Raw genomic sequence first — 14592 nt, 5'->3', positions numbered from 1 at the left:
AGCTTCAGAACAAGCGCAGGTAGGGACGGCCCTGGCGCGGGGGCATGGGGAGCAGCCAAGCCGGTGCTGCGCCCGTGTGCGCTTGACGGGGGGCCAGGCCAGCCCTCCAGGGGCCCGTGCCCTCGGCCGCTGGCAGGGACAATGAGCCCACTGGACTGACCGCCCGAGCCAGGGGTCCACACCCACAACGCCCGGGATGCAGGGGGCTCTGGGCTCCAAGGGTGATCCCCAACAGCCGGCAGCTCGTTCTGGTAGCATCTGCTCCCTGGCCCAGCTACGAACAGGCTGCCTCACGCCAACAAGAAGAGCCACTGGCCACGCTGCCCACGTGGACCAGGCACTTGGGACAGAGGCCGGAGAGCATGGGGGTGAGGTGGGAGGACGGGGTGGGGGGCTACTCACAGGAGCTGGAGCCTCTGTGCAGCGCTCATGCGGCTGAACTCGGCGGGCCGGGGCCTGCTGCTCACCCTGCTGGGGACACAGACAAGCAAGTCGGCACAGGCTCCCTGGAGCCAGCGCAGCCTGCCTCCCCGTGGAGCCGTCACCCCGAGGCACACACGTGCCCGCACCGCCAGCAGGAAGGGCGAGAAAACCAGAGCCCCAGGCCAACACCTAAATTTAGCCTCCAGACCAGGAGCCCTCATCCTTTATTCATGGTTTCTGTTAAAATATGAATGAAAGACCTGTCTCGTGGGCCCAAGACAGAGCCCGCACGTGCCCCCGCTGCTCCCGTGGACTGGGACACCCATGCTCAGCGCGGGCCTGCCCAGACGGCCCTCTGCGCTCAGAGCCACGTGCGTGCCGGGGCCCGCCTCAGATGCCCCGCCTGCAGCTGGCCTTTCCCGAGTCACCCTGAGCCCCAGGCCACCACCGGTCTGCTCCTCTCACTGCTGCCCTCCCCGTGTCCACCCTGCGGCAGGCCCCTGGCAGAAGCGGCTGGCATCCCCAGGACACTGCGGGGGGTCAGGGAGCCCAGGCCTTGGGTCCGCCCCTCTGCACCCTAACCTATGAAAAAGTAAAATCTGGGCATCTGGGTGGCTCAGTCAGTTCAGTGTCTAACTCTTGATTTTAGCTCAGGCCATCTCAGGGTTGTGAGATCGAGCCCCACATCGGGCTTTGTGCTCAGCAGGGAGTCTGCTTGGGATTCGGAAGGAAGGAAGGAAGGAAGGAAGGAAGGAAGGAAGGAAGGAAGGAAGGAAGGAAGGAAGGAAGGAAAAAAAAGAAAAAGAAAGAAAAGAAAAAAAGAAAAGAAAAGAAAAAGAAAAAGAAAAAGGTAAGGGGCACCTGGGTGGCTCAGTGGCTGAGCATCTGCCTTCAGCCCAGGGTGTGACCCCGGGGTCCCAGGATCGAGTCCCACATCGGCCTCCCCGCAGGGAGCCTGCTTTTCCTTCTGCCTGTGTCTCTGCCTCTCTCTGTGTCTCTCATGAGTAAATAAATAAAAATCTTTAAAAAATAAAAAGGTAAAACCCACTGAGCCCCCCACGGCCCTCTAGCTCTGATAGCAGAGCATCAGTGTAGACACATCTGGGAATCCTCTCGGTGCCAATGGGCCAAGTGCAGTCTTTTTGTTTGTTTTTCAATTTTTCAATTTTTATTTTTCAGTGGCAGCAGCCTCGAGACACAGCTAAGGCCACCAGGACCATATGAGGTGCAGTGGGTGGCCGGCCTAATGGCTCAGCTACACAAAGCTCCCCACCCCAACTCATGATCTCATGATGACCTTCGCCTGACGCTCTTCTGCTCAGAGGGCTGATTTCCTAGAGAACCTAATCTTCCACTGATGAGCAGCGTCAGTGCCTGCATGTTGGCTGGTCTCGGGAGCCCTGCATGCAACCTGTGCTGTGTGGCGCCCACCCAGTGGTCTGGGACACACCGTGCCAAGGCGTGCCCTAATGGCTCAGAACCTCAGGATCCCTGCAGCCACTGCCCTGTGAGGCCACCTCATGGATTTGGAACGGGCTTGGAGCAGCCCCCCGCCTTGGTCAGGGTGTCCCAGTAGGTGACTGGTGACCCTTGCACTCAGGTCTGGGTGTCCAGAGCCACAAGGTGGCTCCTGTCCAACGCTGAGTCCAGGACTCGCCTGGAGGAGTGGTGGCAACACACCCCAGTCAGCAGAGCCTTCTGTAATCTGTGTGCTTTGCAGAGTCAGCCTCTGATGTGAAGCACCCTCAAGCACAGAAGCTTCTCCCTGGCTCCAAGGACCCTGACCTGGTGAAGGCCACCAAGGGGACCCAACACCTCCTGTGACAACACTGAAGGCCTGGCCTGCTCTCAGGGCTGAAGGGTGAGAGGTGATGGCATGGGGATCCCGCTCTATGAAATGGGGCTGAGGGCTCCCTGTCGGGCTCCAGTCGGCTCGGGGAGACGCGGCGCAGGAATGGAGTAAAGGGACCGAAGGCAATGCTTACCAGCTACTGGGGGCGGGAGACACAGGGGCTGGGGAGCACTGCTGGTTGGCAACAGTCCCTGCATATTGTCACGGTGCACCCATGGGGAGAGGACAGCTGGAAGCTCTGCATCTGGAACCCTCCTGCTCCCTGCCCCACGGGCCTCCCCCTCAGCTGACGTTAGCTCAGGCCCTTCAGCCAGGGTTGTTGAGTCCTAGGCAATTACTGAAACTCAGAGTGGTCCTGGGGACCCCAGACTTGGAGCCAGCGTTAGAAATGCACGTGGCTGGCTGGCTGGCTCAGTCGGCAAAGCGTGTGACTCCTGGTAGCAGGGCTGTGGGTTTGAGCCCCACAGTGGGTGTAGCGAATGCTTAAAATAAAAAAAAAGTGAGAAGGGTCTTGTAAACTGTTCTGGTAACATTGTAACTTTGCAGGAACACACAGGGTGCACGCACACACAGATTTCCTCCCTCTGGCAGCAGGAGGGACCAGGGCTCCCTGCAGACACACGGACTCTAGGCCGGGCAGGAAGCTACCAAGGTGAGCCTGGAGCCCCTGGAGAGCCGGAACGGAAGGACGTGCTCAAAAACAAAACCCAGCACCCGTCTCAGTGGGCACATCAGAGGGACACGGCGTCCGCCTGGAGAAGCTCCCGGGGGCCAGAGCGGGGTCAGCCCCGGCCAGAGGGAAGGCGTGCTGGATCACAGCCCACGGTAGTGAATAAATATCCACGCGTCCCTACGGACGTCCACGCGGGACTGAGTCCCGCCCGATGCAGAAACAGTACTGACCCTCCTCCTCCCGAGGAGGATCCCACCATGTGGGCACAGCGGCTCCGTCCCCGGGGAGCGGCACCCACCTCCCCACTCCCCAGGTGTGGGCTGTGCACGGTGACGCCCTTCCCCAGGGGACAGCGTGGGCAGAGGAGGGAGCACCGTGGAGTGGGGACGCCTGGCAGACACACCTCCGCCAGGTGACCACGGCCAACATCAGCGACAGGTCGTGTGGACGGCATGCACCTGGGCCGGGTAGGATGGGCCGGGCAATCCCCCTCCGGGGTCGTCCCCCCAACCACCCAGGACCCTGTCCCATCAGAGAAACCATCGTGCTAATCCCACCGAGGGGCAGCCCCCCAAATGCCCCACTAGTGCCCCTCAAAACTCAGGGTCATCAGAGGAGCTGTCAGGGCCCAGAGGGGATGTAAAGGGTCGTGGCCAATGTCCCGTGGTGTGCTGGAGGGATGCTGGACAGAAGAGGGACATTAGGGGTCACTGAGGAAATGTGAACAACCTATGGGCGTTATCCTCTCACCGTTACTTATGTACCAACACCAGTTCCTTAAGCTGGGCGTCAGGGACGTGGGAACGCTCAGTGTCCTCTCTTATCGTTTCTCTGTAAATCTAAAACTGTTCTAAAAAAATATTTATTCAAACCAACAGCTCCCCAGTGCCAAAACACACTTGAGGAGGGACAGTGAGCAGGAGACCAGCTGGGGACCTTCGCGTACCCGGGGAGCGGGAGGGACCTCCAGCCCAGCCCAGCCCGGCCCAGCCGCCCGGCTCCTCGAGGACACCCACATTCCTGCTCGGGCTGCGGGCCGGGTGCTTACACAGCACTTCCCCGCTCTGGGAGCCCCGAGCACATTTTTCAGATGAGAAAACTGAAAGCTGGGGAAAGACACTTGACCAGGGTCACATGTTTTATCAAGCACCGAGGGGAATTTGTATCTCAGGCTCTGCTCAACCACCAATCTGCACTGTGACGGCCACTCCTGGACTCCTGGTCCAGACCAACGGTTCTGGGTGCTTCCATCCCGGGAGCTGGCCCGGGGTCTTCTGGCTCCGGGGCCGAGTAGCCCTGAGCAGGTCGCCTGACACCCCCACCCCCCAGCCTGCGACAAGAGACGGGAGGGACAGCAGAAGGACTGGCTCTTCTCCAGCACGCATGTCCAGGGAGGCAGGAAGCGCCACAGGAATGCGTGCTTCTGGGTGGGGGGGCCACAGCTAGCAGGCACGGTGCAGGCTGCGCCCCTGGGAGTGAAGCAGCGGCGCGAGGGAGTGAAGCCCAGCAGCAGTGCTGGACGCCCCCCCCGCAAGCCCCCCCACCTCCACCCCCGGCTAAGCTGCTCCGAGGCCCCCACCGGAGAAGGCCAACAGGCGCCCCTCACCAACATGCCGGCCAGGCCCCAGGGCTCCAGCCCCAGGACGCCGTCACCACACCGCCTGCCCACAGAAGCATCGACACGCAGGTGAGGCACCTCTGTGGCCTCTGCCTCCCCCCCACACCTGCCCCAGCAGCTGCTTCTCGGGCTCCTGGCCTGCACTCCCCGGGCAGCCCCAGACGGACACTCACCCTCTGGTCCGTGGCTGCCGGCCAGCAGCCTCCAGCTCCAGCAGCTCAGGGAGCGCGTCTCTCAGGGGCTGCAGGTCCCCCACCACCACCGTGGCCCTCCGTCTCCGCTCCGCCTTGCGCTTCTGCTCAGCCAGCTTTATGGCTTCGATTTCTGAGGTGGGGCAGGGGGTGGGAGGGGCAATGGGTTAGTGACCGGCAGGCCCGGTTCTCTCCTGGTGGCACCTACAGGGCCCTGGGAAGCGGAGAGGCAGGCCTGTCCTGAGGGCGGGTGCTGAGCCTGAGCTGCAGGCGCTGAGGCCTTCTCTTCTCTTGAGGCCCCGTGCTCTGGGCAGGCGGGCGAGGGGAGGACAGGGTGAACAGGGAGTCCCTGGGCGGTGGGGTCATGCTCTCCTGTGCCCCCCAAGTCTGTCCTGACACACCAGGAGGAAGGAAGAGGGTCCCCACGTCTAGGGAGGTGACACAGTGGCCCGGGGCCTCCAAGGAGCACCACTGAGGCCCGAGGAAGGAGGCAGCAAGGCAGGCCAGGGGCGATGGAGCGGTGGCTGCCGCTGACCGCAGGACAGGGCCTCTGCACTGGAGAAGGGACATGGGCAGGGCCTGCATTGGGGGCACAGTTTCAGGATTTTTTTTTTCAGATTTATTCATTTGAGAGACATCGCATGTGGGGGGGGGGGGGGGCAGAGGGAGAGAAAGTCTCAGCAGGCTCCCTGCTAAGCACAAGCACTGAGCCCAACAGGACGTAGGACTCGATCCCACGACCCTGAGAGCACGACTTGAGCCGAAACCAAGAGTCAGACACTCAACTAGCCACCTGGGCGCCCCAAAGCCTTGGCATTTGATTTTCACTTAGTGATGTTTTTATTTCATGGCACCCAGGTGGCTCAGTGGGTGAGGCATCAGGCTCAGGTCATGATCCTGGGGTCCTAGGATCAAGCCCCTCGGGCCCCCTGCTCAGCAGGGAGTGTGCTTCTCCCTTTGCCCCCCACCCTGCTTCGTTAAGGGGATCCCCAGGTGGCTCAGCGGTTGAGCATCTGCCTTCAGCCCAGGGCCTGATCCTGGAGACCTGGGATCAAGTCCCACATCGAGCTCCCCGCATGGAGCCTGCTTCTCCCTCTGCCTATGTCTCTGCCCGCACCCCCCCCCCCCCATGTCTCTCAGGAATCAATCAATCATTTAAAAAAATTTTGTTTCAAAATTGCTAGTAAAATACATATTCTAATGCATTATTTCCAGTGTGGCTGGTGGGAAATGCCCCCTCACTGGTTTGTGTACAGCTCTCCCCAGGGAGACAACGGGCAGGGCCAGGGTTCAAACACCACTGAAGAAAGAGCCAGAGGCTGTTCTACATGAAAGATGCACATGCTCTGCACTGACGGATGTTAATTTGTTCTGCATCAGGTCTCTTCTTGAAAAGCTGAGACAGAAGAGCTGCTGTGGGATGACCAGACCTGAGCCTGAGCCCCGTTACCCTGCTGAACAGCCAGCCATACATAGGATCACACTTAAAAAGGCCGTGAAAAGCCACCTTCCTGACGAACAGCCAGGCGGAGTTGCCGCCCAGAGACCACCAGCCACCAGCCCGCACAGGCCAGGTATGGGGCCGCTGCCCCGTGAGCTGCTGCTGTTGTAGAACTAGGTCCGACAGCCTCTAAGGGCACGTCGGCCACAGCATCCAGAAAGGCAGTGACCACAGGGCACTGGGCAGGCCCGGACGGGAACCCCAGCTCAGAGGACAGACTGTGGACAGCACGCCGCCCGGTACCAACGGATCAGGTCCACACAGAGCCCCAGGGAGCATACGTGAAAGGCAAGTGGTGAGGGGTGACCCCAACAGGCATCTTCAAGAGACCAGTTTGTAGACACACCTGCCAGGGAGAAGCACCAAGGAAGGCCTCCCCGAGGTAAGAGCCAGCTCAGCAAGCCTGCGGTGCTAGGGCAGTGCCACCCCCCCGAAGGCCCCCAGCTGCCCAGGGCAAGCTCTGAAGAGCCTACCCTGCCTGGTCCAAAGTCAGGGACACACATGCTGCCCCCAACCACGGGCCCTAAGAGAGTCCTGGGGCACCCAGGGAGTAGGGCTGCTCACCTCGCCCCGAAGAGCTGAGCTCAAGAGAACATGGATGGCTCAGCTCGTCAGCCCCTCAAGCACGGAGCAAGCCCGCAATGCTCCCGATTATTAGGACTCACAAGACGACCATTCAGTACTTTCTCTCCTGCAGGAAGAGACCCAACAATTCACTGAGCATCTCATCAAGCCAGGTGGCCTCTTCCCCGTGAGCCAAGTATCCTGGGAAGGCTGCAAAGGCCAGGGTGGGCACTCTGAGACCGCAGCCCCTTCAGCGGCTGACAGACCAGCCCAGGGGCCAAGGGCAGCCAAGCACAGGCCCGTGGTTCCTGGGAAGACACATGCACACAGCTACACAAATGTTCACAAATCCCAGCTGGAAGCGCTTTAAGTGTGTAACACATGCTCCCTACTGGAGCATAACTGAGGCACGCAAGGACAGCTGCACACGGGGACATCTGCCAGGAGGTCCACTGCGGGTCCGTTTAAACAGGAAGGCCACCATCGCCGCAGAAGTGCCAAAGGAGGGACGCCCGGGTGGCTCAGCTGTTGAGCATCTGCCTTCGGCCCAGGGCATGACCCCAGGGTCCTGGGATCGATTTCCACATCGGGCTCCCCAGAGGGAGCCCGCTTCTCCCTCCCCGTGTCTCCGCCTCTCTCTGTGTCTCTCATGAATAAATGAATAAAGTGTTTAATATTTAAAAAAAAAAAAAGTGTCAAAGAACATGAGAGAACTCATTATCCACTCACCATGAAAATTACAGAAAAAACCACAAACGGAAGCAAATTCCTTAATGTGACAAGAGGTTATGTGCCAGAAATAACACTCTCTAGCGAAACATCAGAAACCCCCCCACCAACCCTTCGTGACCGGCTCCACACCCAGGGCGGGTGGGGGTGCGGGGCTGGCGACCATGAGAACCCACAGGACGGGGCTTGGCCGCTGCACACAACCAACCTGCAAAGCTGACACAGCCTCAAACTTCAACAGGACTTTCAACTGAACCTGTGAAGCTAATTCTGATCTTACCCTAAAGAAAAAAAAAAAAAGACCTAGGGACGCCTGGGGGGCTCAGCAGTAGAGCGTCTGCCTCTGGCCCAGGGTGTGACCCCAGGGTCCTGGGATCGAGTCCTGCACTGGGCTCCCCATTGGGAGCCTGCTTCTCCCTCTGCCTGTGTCTCTGCCTCTCTCTGTGTGTCTCTCATGAATAAATACAATCTTAAAAAAAAAAAAAAAAAAAGACTAAATGTGTGAATAACGGAAATATTTTCTTACAAGAACAAGCAACAAGGAAGTGGGCCTACCGGACGCTGAGGCAAATCACAAAGTGACAGAAATCCTAACAGAGCAGCGTCCTGGGGCTTCTGGGGAGACGTGGGTCCCTCCCGCCTACCCTAAAAACTAAGGATTAAACACAAATATAATAGAAATCAAAAACCTCAAAACACCAGTGCACACATGCACGTGCACACCACACGTTTCTAGAGCTCCACCCCCCAGGAGAAGAGCAAGGCCTGCATGTTTAATCCTGCATAACCAACCAAGGCTCTCCCGTGCACAGCGTGCTAGTGAATGGGGTCTTCAGCGCCATCCGTATCTCCTAAACAGTTTTATAACTTTTTATGTGGGACTGAAATATTACCGCGTCCTCAGATTTGGGTGCCTTTCATTCCAGCCTGGGGGCTCTAGGAGGTGCAACCGTGAACTTAAAGGGGTGTCAGTTCTGTGCTGTGGGCTTGGCACGGGGACCCTGGCCGGCAGCACGCTGCAGAGGACAACGGGGCCCCGCCCCGCCCAGCCCAGCCCAGCCCACTCCCCCATCTGCCCCAGAGCCAGAGCCAGGGGCGCAGGGGGAGAGAGGGGAGTGCCTGGAGCGGCCTCTGAGGCCTGGACCTTGCTACACCCTCTTCTGGCACCGAAGCCTCCCTTCCACGGTCCAGGCCAGGTGGGAAGGGGCCTCCTGTCCACCTCTCTGAACCTAGGCTGCAAACAGCCCCTTCACTGACTTCTCTCCAGGTAAACCCCTCTGGGGGTGCTGGTTTCTCCCTGGGGGGGGGAGAATCTCACGCCCAGCCCACTGGTAAGCAGAGTGGCAAGGAAAGGCCCATTCTACCAACTGTGTGGTCTAGAGCAGCAGATTCTGAGCATTTTGGGGGTCGGGGGCTCCTCCTGCCCCTACCACTCCCTCTCCACTGGCTCTGGAAGGCTGCCAGGGACCGACACCCCTTCATTCTACGTGGCTTGAGGTGTAATCAAGAAAGCATTCCACATGCTGAGCCTCCAAAAACACCTTCACTGGCTAGGCAGATGCTGACCATGGGAGAGTTATATGGCTGGGCTCTCCCACCAACAGAGTTCAGGAGGAGGAGGAGGCAAGCACATGCCCCGTCACTCTCCTCACATCCCTGCCCACACCTGCTCATCGACTAGAAGCTGGGGGAAGTTCCTTAGAAACAGGCCTGACGCAGAGAGCACTTGACGGCACCGTGCCGTGCGCACCTGTGTAGCCGGTCCCAAGCCCTGGCCCTGGGCTGGGCACAGTTCACACCCCTTCCTTCAGTGCACCGAAGGTTCAAGGCCCTGTTGGATGATGAAGAGAGGACACGAAAACACGTTTGGAGAGGAGGATGCAAAACTCTATCCTTTTTAGGCAGCATGATTTTTTACGTAGAAAGTTCTAAGGAATCTACAAAATAACTATCCGCATACCTGATTTTACCACAGTCAAAGGATACGGTACTTTTAAAAACCCATCTTCTATATGCTAGTACAAAACTATGTGCTAGTATATGCAGAAAACGAAACTTTTGAGAATCCCATCAATAATAACTTCAGAAAACATGAAGCTATCAGTAATCAGCTTAATAAAACCGAAACCAAAACCATGTCAGACCTCTACCCTGAAAATTCTATGGCGCCGAGAATGGACGTTAAAGAAGATCCACATAAATAGGGAAATACATGTTCGTGGACTTGCAGACTCAATATTGTTGACACGGCAACTTCCCCCAAAACGATCTACACACTCAAGGCAACCGCAGTCACAAGCCTACCAAGGTTGGTGGTGGTAGCGGGTTTAAGACGTCGACGCGCCTACAGTAAATTTACACAGAAACGCTGAGGACCTGGACTCACACAGAAGAGCCAAGAAGGAGGGCGTCTGCTATGTGAGGCCACAACCTCCCCAAGGCTGCCCGGTACTTGTGAAGGCGTCAAACAGAACCACACTCAGGAGGCCACGTAATGTTCTGCAAAGCAACCAAAGCAATCACGAGGGAAGAAAAGTCTTGATGGCAAATAGCGCCAGGATAACTGAGCATCCACGCAGGAGGGGGAAAGAGCCTCAGCCGGTTCCTCAGGCCACGAACACTAACTCAAGATGGATCAGAAACCTAACTAACCTAACCATTATGAAGATTTTAGAAAAGCAGAACAGCATCTTTAAGACTTTAGATTGGACAAGGTTTCTAAATCAGATGCCTCAAAATTAAACTTCTCTTCGTCAAAATCAGACATACCTCTGAAACCAAGTATGAACTTTACGTTGTCTAACTGAAGCTTAAAAAAAAGGAAAGAAAGAAAAAGAAAACGAATAGGCAAGCTGCAGTCTGGAGGAAAATCTACAGCCACGCGTGTGACGCAGGGCTGTCCTCCGGGACGTCAGAACAATTCCTGGAGCATGATAACAGACGGCAAAGGGCCCCACGAAACCACACCTGACTGGAGCACACACGCAATGCTCGGCTGGCCTGAGAGCAGAAGGCAAGGAGCAGCCGCGCCCTGCCCCGCGGGGAGCCAGACTCGCTGTGGCCAGGACGCCCCTCCAGGACGCCCCTCCAGGACGCCCCTCCGCGGCGGAAGTGTAAACATAGCACCACTCTAGAGAAACGTCTGGCAGTTGCTTATAAAACTAAGCATACATCTGCCCTCCGACCTGGCGTTCCATTCCCAAGGATTCATCCAAGAGAAATGAGAACATACTCCACAAGGAGACCTACAAAGAATGTTCGTAGCAGCCTTTTTCATAGTAGCTAAAACGAGAAAACGAGGTATCCATCAATAGGAAAGTGGGAGCAAACAGTGCAGCCAGACAAACCCTTCCCAGCAAGAGAAGGGCACAGGCTACAGCTACACGCAGCAGAGGCCTCCCACGCGAAGCAGACATCCAGAAACAGACAACACACCCTGCAAGATTCCACTTATAGGATGTCGAGAGCAATAAAATCTAAAACTGTGACTCAAAAGACGAGACCGTGGTCACCTCCGGGGCGGTCGATAATGGGCGCTGAGTGGGAAGGCGCAGGAGGCTTCCTGGCAGGGGGCTGGCCTGCATCCTGCAGGAACTCTGGCTGCACCAGCTTGTGCCCTGCTCACAGGTCACTGAGTGGCCCTCAGGTTTGCACCTCATCGCATGACAGTTCCACTCAAAATAAAGATGGAAAAGAACCATCAGCAGATACTGAGCTGTAGCAGAATCACCCGGGAAGAAATGTCCTGACAGCCGTGCACTCAGGAATGTGGGGCCAGCACACGGGGTGGTGGACAGACGGACGGGAATGGGCAGATGTGGTAAGGAACAGGGTCCACGGCACATCTAGGTGGTGGGAATCAGCGTGTTCACTGTCAAGTTCTCCCTGCTTTTCTGTATGAAATTTTCATGATAAAACCAGGTAAGCCCGTGCCGGGCGGGGCAGCTCACCCAGCCCTCCACTCCTCGACACAACTAAGAACAACGAGCCAAGTAACTCAGACCTAAAGAAAGGAAGAACAGGGTATTAGAAAACCAGAAACTAATAATTTAGGGCACAAGAAAGTAGAACTGACTAGTAAATACAAGACTTAACTCTTGCAATGGGAGAGAGAAAGTAACGAGAAGGTCAAGAAAGGGACGTAAATACAGGACAACAAACAGGACCTGGGACGATGAGAGGCCAGGGGCCCCTTGCCAGTGATGGTGGGGATCTGATTAGAGCAGATGCTAAGAGGGGAAAATAGGAGTGGCCACACCCGGCTCGAGGAGTGACAACAAAAGACCGAGCAGCACGGAGAGTTTCCAGTACCACGGCACGCTGGAGTGCAGAGGCACGCAGGGCCCACGGCCAGTCTGTCTGCTCCGAGTCTAGATGACAGAGAATACTCCGCACAACCCCACATGGGGACTGTGGGAAAGAAAATGCACAAATGAGTCACTTATGTAACCAATAAAGTGACAAAATATAAAATAATTGCTGGAAGAAGTTGACAGATTTCTCTAGAAAATAAAAAACATAGGTTTTCTTTAAAACCTTCAAGGAAAAAACTAATTTTAACCAGGAGAGGACATACAGAGATATTACAAATTAATTTTAAAAATCAGCAAAATCAAAAATTTTAAAATATAAATAAATGAACACAAAAAAATAAAAGTCAGCAGAATCATACTAAAATGAGAATAGCAGGGGATCCCCGGGTGACTCAGCGGTGGAGGCCTGCCTTCAGCCAAGGGTGTGATCCTGGAGACCTGAGATCGAGTCCTGCATCGGGTTCCCCACGGGGAGCCTGCTTCTCCCTCTGCCTGTGTGTGTGTGTCTCTCTCTGTGTCTCTCATGAATAAATAAATAAAATCTTAAAAAAAAACAAAACAAAATAAAATAAAATGAGAACAGCAAGAAAAAACTGCAAAGCAAGCCTCCTAAAATGCTTAGAAAACCATCAGTGAATATTCAGGATCATGAAAAATAACTCTCTTTTCCAAAGACACTTGGTGGGAGCGAGGCACCCAGCACGGGGAGGCGTCTGCTAGAGCCGCGTGACGAAGCCCCTCAGACAGGCCCTGGGAAGGAAGGGCCAGATGCCCCGTCACACCCAGAGCACCCTGGGCTGCCTCGGCCTGGAGAAAGGTCTGCAAGGCACAATCTCACAGGAAGGTGGCGGGCCCACGCCCTGGGACGGTTGGCCTGTAAAACCCTCGGGACAGCAGTCATCTGCGTGCTGATGAGCCAGCCCTGAGCACCAGAGCCATGTGCTTGGGGAGGAGGGAGTCAGGGCGCTGCCGTGCGGGGCGGGGGGCACGGGGACAAACTTACTCTGCAGCCACCTCTCACGCCGCAGCTTCAGTTTCTCCTTCTTGGGCAAAACAGTCCTCGCCTCTGCACCTGAGGACAGAGACACACAGGGGTGAGTGCGGTGCTCCGTTCCCACAGGGAGGACCGGGAACTGGGCCCCCAGGCCAGGCGCGGCCCTGTGTCAGGACGGATCCCTGAGGGCCTCCTGCGAGGCTGCGCCAGGAGGACCTCTGGACGGGATGCAGGTGACCAGGCAGCCAGAGAGGCCACACAGCTCACAAGGAGGAAGCAGGTGCTCTCCGGCTGGGCAGAGAAGCCCGGTGGCTCCGGGGACCCGGCCCCCAGAGCAGAGGCTCCCGGTCACCCCGTCTGTAATTTCTCGGCACAATCTAAGCAAGAGATGGTCCCAGACCTTGTCGCTGATTCCCCTCGGGTAGTAAGAAAAGTCCACTTCTCTTCACACAGAGCTTCTCTGGAGGCCAGCGTGGAAGGTGTCCTCAGCGTGTCCCCGGCCTCACCCGCCCGGCAGGACACGCCCTCTGTTCCTAGGACACCTCCCTCACCAGAACGCAGGCCGCTGGCTGCCCTCCCGCCAACCTCCCGCTCCCCTCAGCTGCCCTCACTGGGGGGCCTGCCCTCACCCCAGGTGCCTGCACATCCCCTCTACGGGTTAAGCTGGTCCCCAAACGCATACGCTCAAGTCGTCGCCAGAACCTCCGCGTGCACCTGTGTTTGAACACAAGACTGTTAACGAGGTCACCAGGGTGGCCCCGATCCAACAAGACTGGTGTCCCCGAGAAGAGATCAGAACGCAGATGTGCGGGGACGACAAGTGAGGACACGGGGACGACGGCCGTCTACACAGCCGGGAGAGAGGCCTCGGGGGAGCCAACCCCAGCAGCACCCTGACCTCAGCCACCCGCTGCCTAGGCTGCCCGGGTGTGGTGCTCGTTCTGGCCGCCCGGGCTGACCGCCTGCACCCAACTCCTCAGGAGCCGGGAGGCCCTGCACCTGCACCACCAGCCGGGCACCAGGCCACCAGCCCCACCTGCCCAGTGCCTGCATGGATGCCAGTTACCAGGTGCCGAGGCGGCGTCCCCACTGCCCACAGAGGCAGGGGCACAGGGTCACACTCGTTCACTAACCACCTGGAGGAGCCTGCGGACCTTTACGAGCGCTGGGTATGTTTCTGTCGGAGGGGCCGTACCCACCCCCGGGGTCAGGGGACCCGCCACGGACCGGCCTGGAGAGAAGCAGGGCAGCTGAGCGCGGCGGGCCGCCATGGCGCGGGGCCCTGAGCTGGGCCCTCCGAAGCTGCTACCAAGGTCCCAGGGGGACACACACACCGCGGGTAAACCCAGAGCCACGGCCCGAGTACAGCCTTTCCAGCGCTGAGAAATTGCACACGGGCCGGCCGCAGGGCGTGGGCCCGAGGGGGGTGTGGTGCCGGATGTCCCAGGGCTCTGCCTCCCTGCCGGGCGAGCCCGGTGGCCTGCGTCCAGCTCCAAGGACGCTCGGTGGCCTCCGGCGGCGCTGGGCCAGCCTGCCTCTGTGAGGGCGGCGGGGAGCTCTCCTGGGTTCAGGGCTTCGGAGCCTCTGTGTTCTAGGGTGAAGGGCACAGGGTGACTCTGGCATCGGGTGCAAGCTGTGATCCGAGCCCACTGCGCCCCTACCCTGCGGCCGGGCAGGACGGGGCTCCAGCATGGTGTGAGGCTCCGGGGTGCCCGCTGCCTGCCCCACGTCACG

General features: G+C 57.9%; 1 protein-coding gene and 1 long non-coding RNA gene across 6 annotated transcripts in view; one reads left to right on the top strand and one right to left on the bottom strand.

Annotated features, from left to right (window-relative positions):
- The window catches only part of FAM207A (family with sequence similarity 207 member A), a 48066-nt gene that overhangs the window by 16200 nt on the left and 17274 nt on the right, over positions 1-14592 (bottom strand). For 4 of the 5 annotated variants that reach the window (XR_005382469.1, XM_038581656.1, XM_038581658.1 and 1 more), the window contains 3 exons: positions 12868-12936; positions 4740-4890; positions 403-471 (listed from right to left, as the gene is read on the bottom strand). Coding sequence is in view for 4 of the 5 variants with exons in the window: in XM_038581656.1 (XP_038437584.1) it covers positions 403-471; positions 4740-4890; positions 12868-12936 (289 nt within the window). In the remaining variant the exon portion in view is untranslated. The remainder of the gene's footprint in view (positions 1-402; positions 472-4739; positions 4891-12867; positions 12937-14592) is intronic. The other variant, XM_038581657.1, reaches the window with a different exon arrangement.
- On the top strand, positions 1608-7896 carry LOC119867092. Its single transcript, XR_005382470.1, has 3 exons — positions 1608-3415; positions 3827-4635; positions 6138-7896. It is a non-coding gene; the product is annotated as an uncharacterized LOC119867092 (long non-coding RNA).

Source organism: Canis lupus, chromosome 31 (genome assembly GCF_011100685.1).
Source record: "Canis lupus familiaris isolate Mischka breed German Shepherd chromosome 31, alternate assembly UU_Cfam_GSD_1.0, whole genome shotgun sequence".
Taxonomy (NCBI): Eukaryota; Metazoa; Chordata; class Mammalia; order Carnivora; family Canidae; genus Canis; species Canis lupus.
Note: the sequence above shows the minus strand (reverse complement) of the source record. Positions and strands in the feature narration are given on the sequence as shown.